The sequence below is a fragment of the Thalassophryne amazonica genome, chromosome 8 (genome assembly GCF_902500255.1).
Source record: "Thalassophryne amazonica chromosome 8, fThaAma1.1, whole genome shotgun sequence".
NCBI lineage: Eukaryota > Metazoa > Chordata > Actinopteri > Batrachoidiformes > Batrachoididae > Thalassophryne > Thalassophryne amazonica.
The window spans coordinates 111,225,931-111,247,157 of record NC_047110.1 but is presented as its reverse complement, the minus strand read 5'-3'; the positions used below and the strand labels follow the sequence as shown (position 1 = coordinate 111,247,157).

At 43.9% G+C, this 21,227-nt stretch overlaps 1 protein-coding gene across 1 annotated transcript in view; it reads left to right on the top strand.

Annotated features, from left to right (window-relative positions):
- Positions 1-21,227, top strand: part of hydin (HYDIN axonemal central pair apparatus protein) — a 291,354-nt gene that overhangs the window by 176,703 nt on the left and 93,424 nt on the right. Inside the window, 9 exon segments of the mRNA XM_034175548.1 lie at positions 11,836-12,011; positions 13,569-13,767; positions 13,868-13,961; positions 16,128-16,221; positions 16,416-16,578; positions 17,423-17,505; positions 17,672-17,818; positions 17,977-18,070; positions 19,084-19,309. Coding sequence (XP_034031439.1) covers positions 11,836-12,011; positions 13,569-13,767; positions 13,868-13,961; positions 16,128-16,221; positions 16,416-16,578; positions 17,423-17,505; positions 17,672-17,818; positions 17,977-18,070; positions 19,084-19,309 — 1,276 coding nt within the window.

Genomic DNA, 21,227 nt, shown 5'->3' with positions numbered 1-21,227 from the left:
GGGTTGCGAGGCTACAAGCGAGAGCGGCAATCGCAGCTAAATGCGTTCTCTACCTGTAAGAATGCGAGAATGTAGAAAAGAAGCGAGCGCTGGGTGCGTCTGGTATATAAAGACAACCAGTGACGTCACCCAGGTCACATTCAGTGGCGTGACTTTGTTGGTATATATTCTCGACCTCTGTGCTGCGCACATGTAGTTATCCAGGTGTTAAAGCACCGCCCTCTGGCGGTCAGGAGGAATGAAATAGAACATGATATCACAGGGTTCTCCCCAAACAATGGAACAGCGGCACCGCGCCATCAGTGTTCTGACAGCGCCATCACATTCTGCCCCGCTATCAAGTAGTTTTTTAAATCCAGCCAGGCTGTGCTCAGAGCTTCTTCTTCTTCTTCTTCTTTGTCTTTCGGCTGTTCCCGTTAGGGGTCGCCACAGCAGATCAATTGTTTCCATCTCACCCTGTCCTCTGTATCTTCCTCTGTCACACCAACCACCTGCATGTCCTCTCTCAGCACATCCATGAACCTCCTCTTTGGTCTCCCTCTTCTCCTCCTGCCTGGTGGCTCTATCCTCAGCATCCTTCTCCCTATATACCCTGGGTCCCTCCTCTGCACATGTCCAAACCATCTCAATCTCGTCTCTCTGACTTTGTCTCCAAACCGTCCCACCTGAGCTGTCCCTCTGATATGTTCATTCCTAATCTTGTCCATTCTTGTCACTCCCAAAGAGAATCTCAACATCTTCAGCTCTGCCACCTCCAGCTCTGCCTCCTGTCTTTTTGTTAGTGCCACCGTCTCTAAACCATACAACATAGCTGGTCTCACTACTGCCTTGTAAACTTTCCCCTTCACTCTTGCTGATATTCTTCGATCACAAATCACTCCTTGCCACCTTTCTCCACCCACTCCACCTTGCCTGCACTCTCTTCTTCACCTCTCTACCACACTCTCTATTACTTTGAACAGTTGACCCCAAATATTTAAACTCATCTACTTTCACCACTTCTACTACTTGTAACTGCACTATTCCACTGGGCTCCCTCTCATTCACACACATGTACTCAGTCTTGCTTCTACTGACTTTCATTCCCCTTCTCTCCAAAGCATATCTCCACTTCTCCAGACTAGACTCAACTTGCTCTCTACTCTCACTACAGATCACAATGTCATCTGCAAACATCATAGTCCATGGGGACTCCTGTCTGATCTCATCTGTCAACCTGTCCATCACCACTGCAAATAAGAAAGGACTCAGAGCTGATCCTTGGTGTAATCCCACCTCCACCTTGAATGAGTCTGTCATTCCGGCTGCGCATCTCACCGCTGTCACACTATTCTTGTACATGTCCTGCACTACCCTAACATACTTCTCTGCCACTCCAGACTTCCTCATACAATACCACAACTCTTCTCTTGGCACCCTATCATAAGCTTTTTCTAAGTCCACAAACACACAATGTAACTCTTTCTGTCCTTCTCTGTACTTTTCCAACAGTATTCTCAGAGCAAACATTGCATCTGTAGTGCTCTTTCTCGGAATGAAACCATATTGCTGCTCACAGATCTTCACCTGTTTTCTAAGCCTAGCTTCTACTACTCTTTCCCATAACTTCATGCTGTGGCTGATCAGCTTTATGCCTCTGTAGTTACTGCAGCTCTGCACATCACCCTTGTTCTTGAAAATAGGAACCAGCACACTTCGTCTCCACTCCTCAGGCATCCTCTCACTTTCCAAGGTTTTATTAAACAATCTGGTTAGAAACTCTACTGCAATCTCTCCTACACATTTCTAGGACATTGGAATGTCATCTGGACCAACTGCCTTTCCACTCTTCATCCTTTTCATAGCAGCCCTTACTTCTTCCTTGCTAATCTCTTTTACTTCCTGATTTACTCTCACCACATCATCCAGCCTTTTCTCTCGCTCATTTTCTTTATTCATCAACTCTTCAAAATATTCCCTCCACCTTCTCAGCACACACTCCTCACTTGTCAGCACATTACCATGTGCATCTTTTACCACCCTAACCTGCTGCACATCCTTTCCAGCTCTGTCCCTTTGTCTGGCCAATCGGTACAAGTCCTTTTCTCCTTCCTTATTATTCAACTTCTTGTACAGCTCGCAATATGCCTTTTCCTTTGCTTTTGCCACTTCTCTTCTCGTCTTACGCCGCATCTCCTTGTACTCCTGTCTACTTTCTTCATCTCTCCGACTATCCCAAAACTTTTTCGCCAACCTCTTTCTCCTTATGCTTTCCTGGACCTCTTCATTCCACCACCAAGTCTCCTTGTCTTCCTTCCACTGTCCAGATGTCATACCCAGTACTGCCCTAGCTGTCTCCCTCACCACATCTGCAGTACTTTTCCAGTTGTCCAAAACTGCTTCCCCTCCAACTAGTGCTTCTCTCACTTGCTCGCTAAATTTCACACAACAGTCTTCCTCCTTCAGCTTCCACCATCTGATCCTTTGTTGAGCTCTCACTCTCTTCTTCTTCTTTACCTCTAAAGTCATCCTACAAACAACCATCCTATGCTGTTTAGTGACACTCTCTCCTGCTACCACCTTACAGTCTGTGATTTCTTTTAGCTTGCATCTCCTATAAAGAATGTAGTCCACCTGTGTGCACCTTCCTCCACTCTTATATGTTACCCTGTGCTCCTCCCTTTTCTTAAAGTAGGTATTCACCACAGCCATTTCCATCCTTTTTGCAAAATCAACTACCATCTGTCCTTCCTCATTCCTATCCTTGATACCATATCTACCCATTACTTCCTCATCACCTCTGTTCCCTTCACCAACATGCCCATTGAAGTCTGCTCCTATCACCACTCTTTCATGCTTGGGCACACTCTCCACCACCTCATCTAACATACTCCAGAAATCTTCTTTCTCCTTCATCTCACAACCTACCTGTGGGGCATATGCACTGATGATATTCATCATCACCCCTTCAATTTCCAACTTCACACTCATCACCCTGTCAGACACTCGCTTAACCTCCAACACACTTTTAACATACTCTTCCTTTAAAATGACCCCAACACCATTTCTCTTCCTGTCCTCACCATTGTACAACAACTTGTACCCACCGCCGATGATCCTGCTCTTACTTCCTTTCCACTTGGTCTCTTGCACACACAATATGTCTACCTTTCTCCTCTCCATCATATCAGCCAGCTCTCTCCCTTTACCAGTCATACTACCAACATTCAAAGTCCCCACTCTCATTTCCACCCTTCTAGTTTTCTTCTTCTCCCGCTGTTCATGGCAACGTTTTCCTCCTCTTCTTCATCGTCTTCGCCCAGCAGTAGCCCAATTTCCACCGGCACCCTGTTGGGCAATAGCACCGGTGGTGGACGTTGTTAACCCGGGCCGCGACCGATCCGGTATGGGAATTCGATTCTGAGTCTGCATAGTTGGGTTGGCTTGTTTTACGCCGGATGCCCTTCCTGACGCAACCCTCCTCATTTATCCGGGCTTGGGACCGGCACTCAGAATGTACTGGCTGCACACCCCATGTGGCTGCTCAGAGCGCACATTGAAAAAAAAAACTCTGTCAAAGTCTTCTGATTAAGAAGAGCTCCTTCTGCTTGTATAGCCCCAGAAATTCATTTACAGGCTTTATTTTACAGTTGAAAGCCTTCATGCTTTCCAAAGTTTGCGCAAATACAGTGTGAGAGTGAAGAGACTCTTGTTCCCTCACAGAGAGAGAGAGAGACAGACAGGAGAGAGAGAGAGAGAGAGAGAGAGAGAGAGAGGAGAGAGAGAGATTGAGACAGGAGAGAGAGAGAGAGAGATTGAGACAGGAGAGAGAGAGAGAGAGAGAGAGAGAGAGAGAGGGGGATTGAGACAGGAGAGAGAGAGAGAGAGAGAGAGAGAGAGAGAGAGAGAGATTGAGACAGGAGAGAGAGAGTGAGAGAGAGAGAGACAGAGAGAGAGAGAGTGAGCGAGAGAGAGAGGAGAGAGAGAGAGGAGAGAGAGAGAGACAGAGAGAGATTGAGACAGGAGAGAGAGACAGAGACAGGAGAGAGACAGAGAGAGAGAGAGAATGATTGAGACAGGAGAGAGAGAGAGAGAGACAGGAGAGGAGAGAGACAGGAGAGAGAGAGAGACAGAGAGAGGAAGAGGAGAGAGAGAGAGAGACAGGAGAGGAGAGAGAGAGACAGACAGGAGAGAGAGAGACAGAGAGAAGGAAAAAGTGTTAGATGCTACAGCTGTAAAAAAGCAGCAAAACAATTTGAATCAACGATCATCTTCACCACACAGCCTCAGTGAAACAGTAAAGTGTGAAAAACTGATTCAGAAAGTTTTTTTTAATCCAGGATTCATCTTTAAAAGAACAGATTTAGTCCTTTACTTCTTCCAGAATTATTTTTTTCATTTTCTTTTTATTATTGTTGTTTATGCACCAATGACACCAGATCAAATTACTTGTATTTGAGAACTTACTTGGCAATAAATTTGATTCAGATTTGACAATCAAATCATTCCAGATTTAGCTCTTGTTCAAACAAGACAATTAGGGGTTATATTGTTTTTTTTTTTTTAAATAAGTATGCAATTCCACTCAAAAATGTTGAAAAAAAGCTAAACTGTTAACATGACAGAAAAACTCTGCCTGGACTCTTACTGGATTAAAGGTACAGTGTGTCATTTTTAAAGAAGAGAGCAAATGTTATGTCCATCAAATATTAATATATTTTTAAACTTTTCAATGTCATTTATTTTCTTAAGGGCCCTGTCCCACTGGGGAGAGGATTAATTGCACATGAATTGAGTATACAAATTACGGGCGTTCGTTGTCGTCCGCAACAAAAATGGCCAAAAATGACAAATGTCCCAGTATGAATTACGGATATATTAATAATATATAGCGAATATATGATGAACAATCACGGTTATATAACGCATGTAGTGAGGAAACTGATCCGACACATTGAGATTATCACGGCAGTATTACGGGTGTATTATGAACGTGTTGAACGTGTTGCGTGTGCAAGGCATCTGCATTGCGGTCATAAAATAAGCGCACTCGGGCCATCGGCATCACTATTCACACCAACAATACAGCCTCTGGAGCAAGTGGTGGACTTGGACAAGTTGATCCCAGAGTTAATGTTCTTGTTGTCATGCGAGGGTTAACTGTTCATGAGTTTGGAGAGCGGGAGGGGGGAAGCCAATCGGGGTGCGAGACGGTGGGGTTTTTTTGGGGGGGGTTTTTTTTGGGGGGGGGGTTTTTTTTTGAGTGAGTCGTGGATAAACAACAGTTCTTCCTTTTGTTGGTGTTAAATAAAAGTCCTGCATTACAGCAGCTATTACGTCTTTGTGGATCTACACAGCCGGACCGGCACTGACTGGCAGGTATCAATCAATCAATCAATCAATTTTTTTTTATATAGCGCCAAATCACAACAAACAGTTGCCCCAAGGCGCCTTATATTGTAAGGCAAGGCCATACAATAATTATGTAAAACCCCAACGGTCAAAACGACCCCCTGTGAGCAAGCACTTGGCTACAGTGGGAAGGAAAAACTCCCTTTTAACAGGAAGAAACCTCCAGCAGAACCAGGCTCAGGGAGGGGCAGTCTTCTGCTGGGACTGGTTGGGGCTGAGGGAGAGAACCAGGAAAAAGACATGCTGTGGAGGGGAGCAGAGATCGATCAGTAATGATTAAATGCAGAGTGGTGCATACAGAGCAAAAGAGAAAGAAACAGTGCATCGTGGGAACCCCCCAGCAGTCTACGTCTATAGCAGCATAACTAAGGGATAGTTCAGGGTCACCTGATCCAGCCCTAACTATAAGCTTTAGCAAAAAGGAAAGTTTTAAGCCTAATCTTAAAAGTAGAGAGGGTGTCTGTCTCCCTGATCTGAATTGGGAGCTGGTTCCACAGGAGAGGAGCCTGAAAGCTGAAGGCTCTGCCTCCCATTCTACTCTTACAAACCCTAGGAACTACAAGTAAGCCTGCAGTCTGAGAGCGAAGCGCTCTATTGGGGTGATATGGTACTACGAGGTCCCTAAGATAAGATGGGACCTGATTATTCAAAACCTTATAAGTAAGAAGAAGAATTTTAAATTCTATTCTAGAGTTAACAGGAAGCCAGTGAAGAGAGGCCAATATGGGTGAGATATGTTCTCTCCTTCTAGTCCCCGTCAGCACTCTAGCTGCAGCATTTTGAATTAACTGAAGGCTTTTTAGGGAACTTTTAGGACAACCTGATAATAATGAATTACAATAGTCCAGCCTAGAGGAAATAAATGCATGAATTAGTTTTTCAGCATCACTCTGAGACAAGACCTTTCTAATTTTAGAGATATTGCGTAAATGCAAAAAAGCAGTCCTACATATTTGATTAATATGCGCTTTGAATGACATATCCTGATCAAAAATGACTCCAAGATTTCTCACAGTATTACTAGAGGTCAGGGTAATGCCATCCAGAGTAAGGATCTGATTAGACACCATGTTTCTAAGATTTGTGGGGCCAAGTACATTTGTGGACATTCACAGATTGTCCACAAATCAGCTGCAAAGCAGATGTAATAAAAACGCTTTATTCGTGGTCAATCTGTATGCATTCACTAAAACATATTTTAGTTTGTGATGTGGACATGATGGGCACGATATGTATCTGTTTTAGACACTGTCCCGGTCCGCTGCCAAGCCGCAAATCCCCATCAGTTGCGGATATCACCGGTTAACGGCAGATATACAGCACATAGAGTGAGTATGTATTGTGTATGAATTGAGTATATATGGAGTATGTAAGGCGGATGTCATCCGCATTCAGATTTTTGAACAGCTCAAAAATCCTGGCTGCGGACATGCGTGCCTCTGCAGATGATCACGGGTGTGTTCGGATGACAGCCGACTCATACAGGCATGTTACACGGATATTGTGGATGTTTGGCGAATATGGGACAATTTTGTGCGCAATTCATACGCAAATCCTCCTAAACGCCAGTGGGACAGGGCCCTAACATAGACAGAAAAATACAAAAAAGAACTTTGATATTACAACACAAGTGTAAATTTTTTGTCTATTATTCTTGCTTTCAATGCATCTAAAACCAGTCAAAATGACTCGCAACGTGCGCCGCCTCGGGCGATAATTGCCAACAGCACCGCTATACTAAGAATTTCTTGGGAGAACCCTGTATCGTGTGCACGAGACCACTGTATGGAGTGTGCATTCATAGCATCTTCTTGTGAGATGCTGTGGCGGGAAACATTAGATAACAAACATCGCATCGATTAACACACCTTTTGAAGAATATATTGAACAGAATGTCTTTTCTAAAACCTCTGAAACCGGGCCAGATACCAGGGAAAACACTAGTCAGATGCAAAGCATCAACCCCTGCAAGTGTAGAAGCTTCAAAGAAGAGGTATGAGGAGAAAGGAAGAGAGAAGACGTTTGTGAGTAGCTGGACACAGGATTATCCGTGGCTGGGGCACAAGGAAGAGGACAACACAGTATGCTGCCATGTCTGTGGGGATTTTCCTTCAATTGCGGACCAGTAAGGCATTTTTAAATGTTGAAATAAAAGAATTTGATTTGCTTTATCAAAAAACATACTGGCAAATGATCATGCATTGAACAGTGATGAATTCAGAAAACACACAGGAGAGAAGTAGAGAAGCTTGAATCTTCGTAGTCTGACTTCCGTCTTGACTCTAGTCAAGACGGAAGTCAGACTACCAGAGCAAGAATTTTAGCTGAGGAAGCTTCTGCGATTTGAAGCGAAACGTCCTCGTGTCAAGCAACCCAGTCCAGTCGAAGATTCAAGCTTCTCTACTGTGGAAACCACCTGGACAACTGAGAGCCTACACAGAAACACAGGAGAGAAGCAGTTGCATATTGGCATTTACTAATTATTTAAATTTTTTCCCCAGTTATGAGCAATCGCAGGAGAGAAACATTATGAGCTATGTAACGGATTAAAAGGCTAGAGGCTATGCATGCAATATGTAATAAAATGTATTTTTTTGGAAATTCAATTTTACCAACCACACAGGAGAGAAGCAATTTATGAAAAAGTGTAATTTCAGTACTTCCACAGTAGCATGCCCCCAGACACCCCTAGGTGACACTCGCCATTGGTATATGTATCACGTGCCTTTGGCACACTTCACACGACTCACGCCTGCAGCGCTCGCTTGTCCGGACAACCAACTTTTCCTATAGGACAAGTAAACCACCAGGGTTACTTGTCCTATGGACAAGTACACTAAAAAGCTTAATGTCAATGCCTGCATACATTCACACCACACACACCTCCACATACATAGTTGGCACAGTCACACTGTTACTATCCTCTGATGGCATTGAGGATAGTTATTGCAGATGGATAAAAGCTGTGTTTGAGTCTGTTTGTCCTTATATTCAGTGACCTGTACCTTCTTCCTGATGTTAACAGTTCAAACGGAGTGACCTGGATGGTGTATGTCCTTGATAATGTTCTTAGATTTTTTGAGACAACGGTCACTGTGTAGCTCTTCAGTGTGGTGAGAGGGCAGCCGACAATCCCTTGGGCGGTATTGATGACCCCCTGGAGCGCATAATCCACAAAGAGCATTCGCATAGGGGAGGTGATGGTCTAGTAGGGGAGGTGATGGTCTAGTGGTTAAGGTGTTGGGCTTGAGTCCAGAAGATCATGGGTTCAAATCCCCGTCTGACTGGAAAATCACTAAGGGCCCTTGGGCAAGGCTTTTAATCCCCTATTGCTCCAGGTGTGTAGTGAGCGCCTTGTATGGCAGCACCCTGACACCCTGAGGCATAATTGTAAAGCGGTTTGAGCGTCTGATACAGATGGAAAAGCGCTATATAAATGCAGTCCATTTGCTGCTCCAGGTGGGAAAGTGCATTGTGGAGTGCTATGGCTACAGCGTCCTCTGTGGATCCGTTTGCCTTATAGGCAAACTGGTGGGGATCAATACTGGGGGGGAAGGCTGCTATGATGTGACTACAGACCAGTTTCTCAAAGCACTTCATCACCACTGGTGTTAGTGCCACTGGTTGGTAGTCATTAAGCCCTGAAATGTGGGGTTTCTTGGGAAGGGGGACTATGGTTGAGGATTTCAGGCAGGGTGGGACAATGGACTGTGCCAGGGACCGATTAAAGATCTTTGTAAAAATTCCAACCAACTGGTCTGCACAGTCCTTCAGCACACATCCAGGGACACCATCAGGACCAGTGGCCTTCCTTGGGTTTACAGCCCGCAGCACATGCCTCACCTCATGTTCCTTCACAATGAGGTTTACGCTGCTTTTGGCTGAATGGGGATGTTGTGGTGCCACCTCTGACACTGCGACCTCAAAACGGGCAAAGAAGCTGTTCAGCTCCTCTGCCAGCCCGGGGTCACCTTCAACAACTCCAAGGTTGGTCCTGTAGTTGGTTAGATGTTGAATTCCCTGCCACACCTGCCTGCTGTTGTTGCTACTCAGGTGGTCCTCTATCCTCCTCCTATAGTCCACCTTGGCCTCCCTGATGCCCCTCTTCAGATTGGCTCGGGCCGTGCTGTAGTGGTCGCTATTTCTGGACCTCCAGGCGGTGTTCCTCTCCTTCAGCAGCCACTGGACCCTCCTTGTCATCCAGGGCTTCTGGTTGGGGTAGACCCGGATATATTTGTTCACTGTGACAGTGTCTATGTAATGTTTGATATAGCACAGAACCCTGTCCGTGAACACCTCCAAGTCATGATGTTCGAACACCCCCGAGCCAGTCCTCTCAAAGCAGTCCTGCAGCTGCTGGGAGGCACCCTCTGGCCATGCGGCAGCAGTCTTTGTGATGATGGGAGCAGTAGGGGGGCATATGCAGGGATTAGCAACAAGGACAGATGGTCAGACTGGCCCAGATGTGGAAGTGGCCTTGTCCTGTAGCCCAGCTTAATGTTGGAATACACCTTGTCCAGAGTGTTATCTCCCCTAGTAGCACACTTAACATGCTGGTGTAATTTAGGGAGTGCTGTCTTCAGGTTTGCATGTTTAAAATCACCTGCTATAATATGCACAGCCTCGGGATGCGTGCTCTGCTTGTTGGTAATGTTTGCATGCAATAGTCCAGTGGCCGCGCTAACATTAGCGTCAGGTGGTATATATACACAGCTGTGATCATGACAACTGTAAACTCCCATGGGAGATTAATGGACCTGCATTTGGGCAATTCTATGGTAACGGAATTACAGCAGCAGCAAAATCTGGACATATGGCATCTAACCATGACAGATTAGCTCAGACTGTAATTCCGTTACCGTAGAATTGCCCATTTAACAGTCAGATATTCTAAGTCTGGAGAGCAGTGACTTTCCACCATCACAGTGTTGGTACACCAGTTGCTGTTAACATACACGCAAAGCCCCCCTCCCCTGTTCTTACCAGAATCTGATGTTCTGTCATGGCACTGTGTATTGAAGCCTGCTATCTCGATAGCAGAGTCCGGAATAGAACTCTGAAGCCACATCTCTGTGATGAGCAGAATGCACACATCCTTCACAGTGTTGTTTACTGCAATCTGTAATCTTAACTCATCCATTTTATTCGCAAGGGATCTTGCACTCGTGAGAAACAGGCTGGGAAGCGGTGGTCGAAGTGGCTGCCTCCACAGCCTTACTAGCACGCCAGCTCGGCAGCCTCGCTTCTGCCTTATTTCTCGACGCCGCCTGTGCTTCCTCCTTGCTGGAATAGTAATCCATGGAGAGCCGGGGTTCCTTGGTAGCTCCACCGGAATCTTATGTGTTTTGATGAACTCGTTTGTCACTTCTTGTTCACTGCGAAATCCAATCTTAAGAAGATCATGTCTGTTGTAGATGTTAGTCACTTGACATAACATACCCAAAATTAAAAACGACACGTACATAAACATCCACACGTAGCACCAACCGCTAAGGCACTTAGCCGCTGCAACTCTGTGCGCCGTCATGATTTCTGCCACTATATGTGGCAGAAATCAACATACCTGCCAGTCATTGCCAGTCCAGCTGTGGAGACGTACAGATGCAGTTATGGATCCCGAAAGACGTAGTGTGATAGATGCTGCCATCCAACAACATACCAATCAACCTGTCCAAGTCCAGCAATTGCTCCAGAGGCTGTGGTGTTGGTGTGAATAGTGATGCCGAAAGGCCCGAGTGCACTTCTTTTATGACCGCAATGCAGATGCCGCGCATGCGCAATACAACCGCTGTTTCCGCAACATGTGCGCAATGCATTCTCAATACATCCGTAATACTTCCGTGATAATCGCAATGCGTCCGATCCGTTTCCTCAATACATACATCATACATCCATGGTTGTTCATCATATATTCGCTATACATTATTAATATATCTGTAATTCATACTGAGGAATTTGCCATTTTTGGCCAATTTTGTTGCGGACGACCACGAACGCCTGAAATTTGTATACTCAATTCATGCAAAATTAATCCTCTCCCCAGTGGGACCAGGTCTTTATCTAGGATCGGATCGCGGGGGTGACAACTCCAGAAGGGGACCCCAGACTTCTCTTTCCCGGGCCACATTGACTACCTCCGACTGGGGGCATCCTGAGGCGATCCCAGGCCAGTGTGGAGATATAATCTCTCCACCTAGTCCTGGGTCTTCCCTGGGGTCTGGAACACCTCCCTAGGGAGCCACCCAGGGGGCCAAAACCACCTCAGCTGGCTCCTTTCAACAGGAAGGAGCAGCGGCTCTACTCTGAGCTCCCCACAGATTATTTGTTTGTTTGTTTATTTATTTCATTGCCAGAGGAGATTTCTGACATTCAGAATATTGTGGTGTCTTTCATATGGTACGTTAGTTTTCTAACTTCAATGCATGTGAATATTCTGACTTCTAGAAGCTAACAGTGTGGGCCTACCCAACGAGACTGGGACAAATCGAAGACAGCATTGTGTGCTGTGTCAAAGACAATCCAGACTTTGACCTGAAGATCCACCTGTCCTGCTGGGGAGTTCGACCGGAGCTGGAGCTCGACCGCAAACAGTTGCACTTTGACAGGACTTTGCTTCACAGGTACCAGAACACAGAGCACTGTCCATGAGGGGACATGTCCCCGCCAAGACCACTCAACAGGTTTTTATCCCCATCGGCTCTTTGTGTCATCATAAGAAAAAAAAATGTGATAGGATGAGACAAACAGATAACCTGTTTTGCAATATTAAAGAAATTGAGGGAAAAATTTGGAGGCAGATTCAGTTCACCACTAAAATTTATGAAGCTCTTCATTAAATCAAGAATAATGAACCATTTTTGAAGCTTTATTTTTAGGATATAGACAAAAAGAGATCCATTTTGTTTTTGTGCCCTACTCTATACCAAAGTGTTCTTTATCTTTCTTCTGTTCAACTATAATTTGTCAGGGCTCGTGTTGGGCTGAAACCGGAAGCAGTAGGAGACCAATGCAGACTCACAGACATGGTTGGTTTAGATGAATAATAGGCTTTATCTTGAAACCAGGTATTGGGTTCGGTACACAGGTAGCCAGACATGGAAGCAGCGGTATCGGATATGGCACAGGCTGGGACGTGGTCCATAAACCAGGCAGAGTTCGTTTACACCGCGTCGAGGTATAAAGCAGGCAAAACAAAGACAGAGTCAAAATACAGGCGGAGTTCAGGATACAGCAAGGCGGAGGTCAGAGCACAAAAGCAAGGTCAAAACACACAAGAGCAAACTGGACAAAAACGAGAGGCGAGAAAGTGAACGAAGTCAACAATCGGGCACTGGGAGGTGGAACACGAGGGTTTTAAAGAGGAGCAAACTAATCAGGTTGATGTGAAGCAGGTGTGTGGAAGGTTCTGGAAAGAGGTGTGGTTAAGTGAACAAAGAAGGGAGAAGAAAGGCAAGAGTGTGCAGGAGGGCAAAACAAACGTGGTGCAAAGCAAGATAAGTAGGTGACAAAAACTAACTGAATAACGTGATGTGTTCTAGACAAACAATAATGTGTGACCAAAACAGAAAGGCAGAAAGGCAGAACTAAGAAATACTGTGACTAGTCTAAAGAAGGCAAACAGACAAATGACTAACTAGAAAATAAATGATAAGCAAACAAAACCAGAGGTTATAGAATAGCACAATAAACAACAAACAGAACTTAATCTGATAAGAAACACTACAAGATAAATAACCAAACCCTGAGACTAAAGCATAAAACAATAAATGTGATAAACAGAACAAAACTAAGACTAAAACAGCTAAAGGGACCAAGAGTCAAAGCAAAACAATAAGCAGTAAAGTAAAACTATAAATGTGGTAAGAAAATGAAACGCAGAGAGTAAATCATACAAAACCAAATAGAACCGAAGCATGACCATGAAAACTTGACGTGACAAAACACAGAAGGCTCAGAGCAGGACAGAATATGATATATATATATATATATATATATATATATATGTGTGTGTGTGTGTGTGTGTGTGTGTTTGTAAGATGATCAGATGATTATAACTGTGCTGCAGTAGCCATTAGGTTTTAAGTTTAAGTTTTCTTTTTTTTTCGTGTGCACGTCGCTTCAGCTGCACTTCCACAAACACTTCCTCACTGTGTTGTCACACATGGTTTGTTTGTTAGGTATGACAGCCGCAGTGTGACGCTGCAGAATAAGACAGCTCTCCCCGCATCCTGGAGACTCCGGGGCATGGAGGACTTAGGGGATGAGTTCAGTGTGCCCCAGGACCAGGGTGTCGTCTTGCCCAAATCATCTTTCTGCCTGAGCCTCTACTTCAGGCCCATGAAGCCACTCAACATAAGGAAAACACTTCGCCTCGAGGTGAACTCGTCAGGGGCAGAGAAAACTTACTTTAGCTAATCACTTTAATCACTTTTGCTCTATGTGAGAGAATGTCACTTAAAATATTTTTTTGTTTCAGGTGTCTGATGTAGAGAAGATTCTCGGTATCTTGCACACAGAAAACATTCACGTCGCCGCTGAAGCCTATGACATCGCCCTCGACATCACACCAGGTATCCAAATAAATCATCAATGTTTCAACCACAGACCACACGTACTGTTACAAGTGACACAACATGATGCATTTTCACATTACCAAATGAAACAATCAGCATTCAGTTATATTACATGTTTGAAGCCCAGAATGTTGAGTGAGAGCCCCTTTGATAATGTAATAATTCTAACCACAGCGAGGGTCTCCCCTTTGATAATGTACTAATTCTAACCACAGCAAGGGTCTCCCCTTTGATAATGTAATAATTGTAACCACAGTGAGGGTCTTGCCTTTGATAATGTAATAATTCTAACCACAACGAGGGTCTCCCCTTTGACAATGTAATAATTCTTACATGCAATTTATTCTTGCAAGACAGAAGGTATGTAGTGCATGAGTGAATGTGGTGTGTGTGACCCCCATCCGCCCTTCCCGATCAGCCTACAACATCCTACTCAGAGCCAACCGACAGCTTCTATCAGGAAGGGCTGACCACCAAAACAACCCAAAGACAGACATGAACGAGAGACGAGTGGTGAAGACAATAACTGTGACGTGAGACACCGAGGAGACGGGGCCCCAACCATACAACATACCATGACAAACAACCACACATGAACAAACAGTGACAGCAACAGTCTGTTGTCTAATTAGTGAGCATCCATACCCTAATCCAGAACACCATAGTGTTAATCCTCTTAAGAGAACCCAAAAACCGAATTGTGGTGACGGCCACAAACACGCAACCATCCACACACACAGACCCAGATCACAGCTAAATATCCAATCACTACTGTGGCTGGTGTGTTGGGCCAAGACAAGAGTACTGAACATGAACCAATCCGGCACGTCAGAAGCCACGCGGCCGTTCGTGAGTGACGACGGAAGTGGATCCATGACGCAGGGCCCCAGGGGAACCAGGAGAAAAGGGGCAACGGAATGGCACGGGGGCCAGGAAAGGCAGCCCCCGTAGCCACCGGGCAGTACAGCAAACCAGCAGGGGAGCGGCCCGACGGCGCTGGAACGGGCCGCTCCCCTTTGATAATGTAATAATTATAACCACAGCAAGGTGTCTCCCCTTTGATAATGTAATAATTATAACCACAGTGAGGGTCTCCCCTTTGATAATGTAATAATTATAATCACAGTGTGTGTTTCATCTTTAATATTGTAATAATTATAACCACAGTGAGGGTCTCCCCTTTGATAATGTAATAATTATAATCACAGTGTGTGTCTCCTCTTTAATATTGTAATACTTATAATCACAGTGAGGGTCTCCCCTTTGATAATGTAATACTTATAATCACAGTCAGGGTCTCCCCTTTGATGTAATAATTGTAATCACAGTGTGTGTCTCCTCTTTAATATTTTAATAATTATAACCACGGTGAGGGTCTCCCCTTTGATAATGTAATACTTATAATCACAGTGAGGGTGTCCCCTTTGATAATGTAATACTTATAATCACAATGTGTGTCTCCTCTTTAATATTTTAATAATTATAACCACAGTGAGGGTCTCCCCTTTGATAATGTAATAATTATAATCACAGTGTGTGTCTCCTCTTTAATATTTTAATAATTATAACCACAGTGAGGGTCTCCCCTTTGATAATGTAATAATTATAATCACAGTGTGTGTCTCCTCTTTAATATTTTAATAGTTATAATCACAGTAAGGGTCTCCCCTTTGATAATGTAATACTTATAATCACAGTGAGGGTCTCTCCTTTGATGTAATAATTATAATCACAGTGTGTGTCTCCTCTTTAATAATGTAATAATTATAATCACAGTGTGTGTCTCCTCTTTAATAATATAATAATTATAACCACAGCGAGGGTCTCCTCTTTGATAATGTAATAATTATAATCACAGTGAGGGTCTCCTCTTTAATATTGTAATAATTATAACCACAGTGTGTCTCCTCTTTAATAATGTAATAATTATAACCATAGCAAGGGTCTCCTCTTTAATATTGTAATAATTATAACCACAGTGTGTCTCCTCTTTAATAATGTAATAATTATAACCATAGCAAGGGTCTCCTCTTTAATAATGTAATAATTATAATCACAGTGTGTGTCTCCTCTTTAATAATTATAACCACAGCGAGGGTCTCCTCTTTGATAATGTAATAATTATAATCATAATCAGCGTCTCTCTTTATGTCTCTTATCAAGATGGCTGTCTGGACTTTGGAAGTATTAAAGTCTTTGAAGAAGCCAAGCTGACTTTCAAGATGAAAAACCAAGGAAAATATGAAATAGCCTTCAAGTGAGTTAAACAATGCAATAATGTCGTATTCACATATTCATACTTTGATTAATTGCGGCTTTTCATGTCCTGCAAAATGACTTTCTGTGTGACTGATGTTTTTAATAAGCAATTGAAGTGAGCTTAAAGCTGTACCATGATTTGGTCTTTGCTCTTAGAAATATCAATTAATTTCTTTATTCTTTTTGCACAAGGTTCACACTTGAGAGTGTAGACGGGCCACATGTGTCCTCCACTTTCACAGTTTCCCCTCAGAGTGGTTCTTTATTACCCAACAGCAGGCCCACAACAGTGAACCTCATCTCAAGACCAACACAGGAGATGTCCATTCAAGAGCAGCCTGTGCTTCACTGCCAGGTCTGAGCCGCGCACGGAGGACCGTCCTCATTTAAACTGTCCTCTGACTTTCTCTCATTCAGTATAAAGCCATAGCTTTTGTAAAGGGCTGCGGCTTTTTGTGACTTATCCTAGAACCTGACATTGAACCATTTTTAAGTCAAACACATCTGTGCATCATGACCTGTGGAACTCGTGAATCACAAATTCATGCATACAGTGTGCAGGAGCTGTTTTAGTTGTTATAGTCACAGCAAGGCAAAATGTGTTGGTGGTGGGTTCACCTCATGAATGGTCCACCCATCCACTCTCTGACACTTACCCTCATGACGGTTAAGCTTCCTTTGGGGGTGCTGTCTTAGCTATGTTGTGACTGTGTGGTGGGCGGGGCACCTTTTGAGCCACATGGCGAATGACTGTCACAAACTGAATCTGAAGATCATGGCAGTTCAGCTTGTAGATCTTAATACTTTGTGAAGGTGAAATTCCTGTTTTATTCAAAACTGTGCAGCATTTACACCTTGGTCAGGTTAACTTGGTTAGTTCACAGTACCAGTTTTCTCAAACAGTTGGATGAATGTAAAGCCCCTGTCACACTAGAGCATGAGTGCCGTACGAATCACATTGGAAATTGGAAAAACAGTGCGCGTCAGCACGTCACAGAGACATTGTTGCCGCTCAAATCTCCTGAATGTTGTTCGAGGCATTTGAATACAGCGTGAATACAGCTCAAATTCCATGAATGTCGTTCAAATGTTAGTTCATACAGGATTTGTGCTCGAGTGTAACAGAGTTTAAGCGCATGTAGATGATTTGCTGTATGTTCTGCTGCATAAAAGGTGCTGATGGAGCTTCTCTGCTACAGGTGATTGAACCCAGGACTGGAAATGGAGGAGAAACCATTGCCATCTTAACCATCAATGTGTCACTGCACTCTAGCTTCGCCAGGTTAAGACTAAATCCACACTGACATCTTTCATTTGATGAGTCTTTAAATAAACAATGTCATGCTGGAGATCAGGTTTACACCATCATTGGCTGATAAAAATCCTGAGTGCTCTTAAATGTTATTTAACCCTATACTAAAAGTCTTTCTGTTCATCACTGATATAAGATATAAGATCACACCTTCACGAGATCTCAGCTTTGGTCCACTGAGCTTCGGCTGCAAGAGGAGTCAGAGCTTCAGTATTGAGAACAGTGGAATTTTTGAGACCCATTTCACCATCAGCAACATGTCTGAGACACCGCCGAGGACAGGGTGAGAGACACACGTGCACACGCACAGTTAAGACGGGACCTTCTTCAGCGAAGGGACAGTGAAGCTTGAACATCAGTGGACCAAGTCTATTGCACTAAAGGTGTTTTGGCTACTGTACTTTCATTTGTATTATCTCTGGTCCAACGTGTGGTTTGCAGGGGTTTAGGTTCATCTAAAAAGAGCCGCCGTGAGAGTTCTTCAGGGCTGCACGCTGCTGCCACTGGAAAAATAACAGACACGGCCATTCCACAGGTGAGACACTGTTTCCGTGTGTCTGCTGGGAGGAGAGCAGGGACCGGTTTAACGTCTCCCACTCACTGGGGAGTGGGAGGAGGATTTTCTGAATGGGGCTCGTTTATCTCTTCTTCATGTTTCTGCATAACAACGGTTTGATATTACTCATAAATACAGTGCAGCACTCACAATACCCCCAAAGCTTGGGGGTAGTTTTAATTTTGTTTTTTTTTTGTTTTTTATTTATTTATTTATAGGTACATAATGTGAATAAAAAGGGATGGTAAAACATGCTTGTTATTTATTTGTGAAAGGGTGACTGTGACAGTATAAAAAAAGAAATAATAAAAGACACATGACCTTCACCTTGAATAGCCTTGATTTTAATTTTTCTAAAGAGAGAGAGAGAGAGAAAAAAAAATCTGTAACCTATGTCTGGTGTAGTTTTGTCAAAAGCAGCGGTACGACTAGTTTGTCTGTGATGTTGGTGATGGACAGATGCAGCATGGGAAAAGAATACCTTGTGGGTCTTCGTCAGGGCAAATATACGGTCAGATGTGACTGAAACAGTCAGAATACACCGTGTTAGTCTGTATGATTGTACGAGCCAATGACAGCAGCGGTAATGATGTGTTAAGAATGACGAGCAGTTATGCTTGTGCACATAAATACTGTGCAGTTGGATTGTGGTGAGTCAGTAAGGCAGACACTTTCAGGTCATACCCCTGTCACACATAGCCAGAATGAGGCCAAATGGCATCAAAATGAAGATTCAACCAACATCCGAAAAGTGTCGAGTTGCAGTAAGAAAACGTTCTGACATACGAAGGAACTTCGAGATAGATCTGACACAGCAGAGCCTGCCAGTATGACCTGCACATGCCGCATATAATAATGTCCACCTCCAGTGTCTCTCTGTGATTCTTGCATAATCTTGTTGCACCTCTGGATACGTGTAAAAAAACATCTACTTTCTTTTTTGTGCTCATCCTCTGTATGACTTTTTTTCTGCTCTTCCTTTTTCCCTTCAGTCCTCTCAAAGCCTCCACCATAATCGCCTCAACGTGGGGGTGTTCTCAGTCTCGCCCCGCACAGGCGTGCTGCAGCCGGGCTCCAAGCAGGTGGTGACTGTGGACTGTGCAGCTGAGCAGTTAGGCAACTGGAATGAGGGCTTGCTCATTGACATCAGTGACCGCGACCCCGAAGACCATCCAGACGGGATACCGTACAGGCTGCTGGCTGACATTTGCAAGCCAGGTATGAGCTGTGGAATCAGAATGAATTCATTTTGAGCATTTGTGGCTCGTCTATAAATGACTATAATCATTAACTGCTATCAGCATACATATATTTTCCAGAGTATAATTCAGTTCAATTCAAATTTATTCATATAGCACATTTAAAACACAGCTGCAGCTGACCAAAGTGCTTCACAATAATAGCAATACAAAAGTGTAAAATATTAACAAAGGAAAAGAATAAATAAATAAATAAATAAAAAAATCTAAAAATACAGAGCAAAATAGCAGAGCAAAGCATACACCACTTAGCCAGTGTTGAAAGTCAGGGAGAAGAGATGAGTTTTCAGTCTGGACTTAAACTGTCCCACCAACTCTGAGGACCTGACAGTCAGCGGAAGATCGTTCCAGAGTCGTGGTGCTGCGACAGAAAAGGTTCTACCACCTCTGGATTTAAGCCTGGCTTTAGGAACAGCCAGGAGAAGCTGGTCAGCTGACCTCAGAGCCCTACGTGGAGTGTACGGCTGTAAGAGCTCACTCAGATACATTGGGCCTATACAGTGCAGACACTTAAAAACAATCAGCAAAACTTTATACTTAACACGAAAGCCGCCAGGGAGCCAGTGTAAGGTGCAGAGCACAGGGGTGATGTGCTCATGCTTCTTTGTTTTAGTCAAAAGGCGGGATGCAGCATTCTGTACACTCTGCAGGCGCTGTAGGGAGTGCTGGTCCAGCCCAACATAGAGAGCATTACAATAATCCAGACGTGATGTTATAAATGCATGGATGGCTCTTTCAAAATCAACTCGAGTAAAATAAGATTTAATCTTGGAAAGAGTCCTCAGCTGAAAAAAGCTGGCCCTGATAACAGAGCTGATGTGCTTATCAAATCTGAACAATGGGTCAACTATCACCCCTCGATTTTTTACAAAAGGGCGGCAGAAAAGTGGACAGAGGACCAATAACACTGTCTTGTCCTTGTAGAGGGTTACTTTGCCCGAACACTAAAATCTCAGTTTTATTTTTATTAAGATTCAGAAAATTAACTCTCATCCAGACTGGTACATCATTCAGACAGTCCTGTAGTATTTTTACAGCAGCCTGGGTATCACAGGAAATTACAGGAAGGTAAATCTGAATGTCGTCTGCAAAACAATGAAAACAGACTTTGTGTTTTTTTAAAACAGACCCAAGAGGGATCATGTACAAAGCAAAGAGAAGTGGTGCTAAAATTGAGCCCTGGGGCACGCCATATTTAAGAGGAGACACAGAGGAAGAGTACTGTCCTACATTAACAGAAAAACTTCTGTTGGAAAGATAGGACCGAAACCAATTTAGTGCTGAACCCTTAATACCTATGTGCGTCTCGAGGCGAGTCACAAGGACACTGTGGTCCACTGTGTCAAAGACTGCAGATAAATCTAAAAGCAGAAGAACCGCAGAGTTCCCAGCATCAACAGTTAAAAGAAGGTCATTAAAAACTTTTAAAAGGGCTGTTTCAGTGCTGTGTCTTAATTTAAAACCAGATTGAAACTTCTCCCCTATTTCATTAAGGGCCCTGTCCCACTGGCGTTTAGAAGGATTTGCGTATAGATTGCGCACAAAATTGGCCCATATTTGCCAAACATCTGCAATATCCCTGTAACATGCCTGTATGAGTCGGCCGTCATCCGAACACACCCGTGATCATCCGCAGAGGCACGTATGTCCGCAGCCAGGATTTTTGAGCTGTTCAAGGCCTCTACTGGTGGTTGGCTCTCACTGCGGTATTGTATCACTTCCTGTTCCGGAGCACAGCAGTGTTTTGCTGTATCTGTTAGCTGTTTAATCTGCGTAGTTAGATTGATCTAGATAACTAGATAACGATTTGTTTCACAGTGTAATCTTCATGTGCCTTAACTAAAGCACTCCCTCTGCTGAATCACCTCTAAATTATT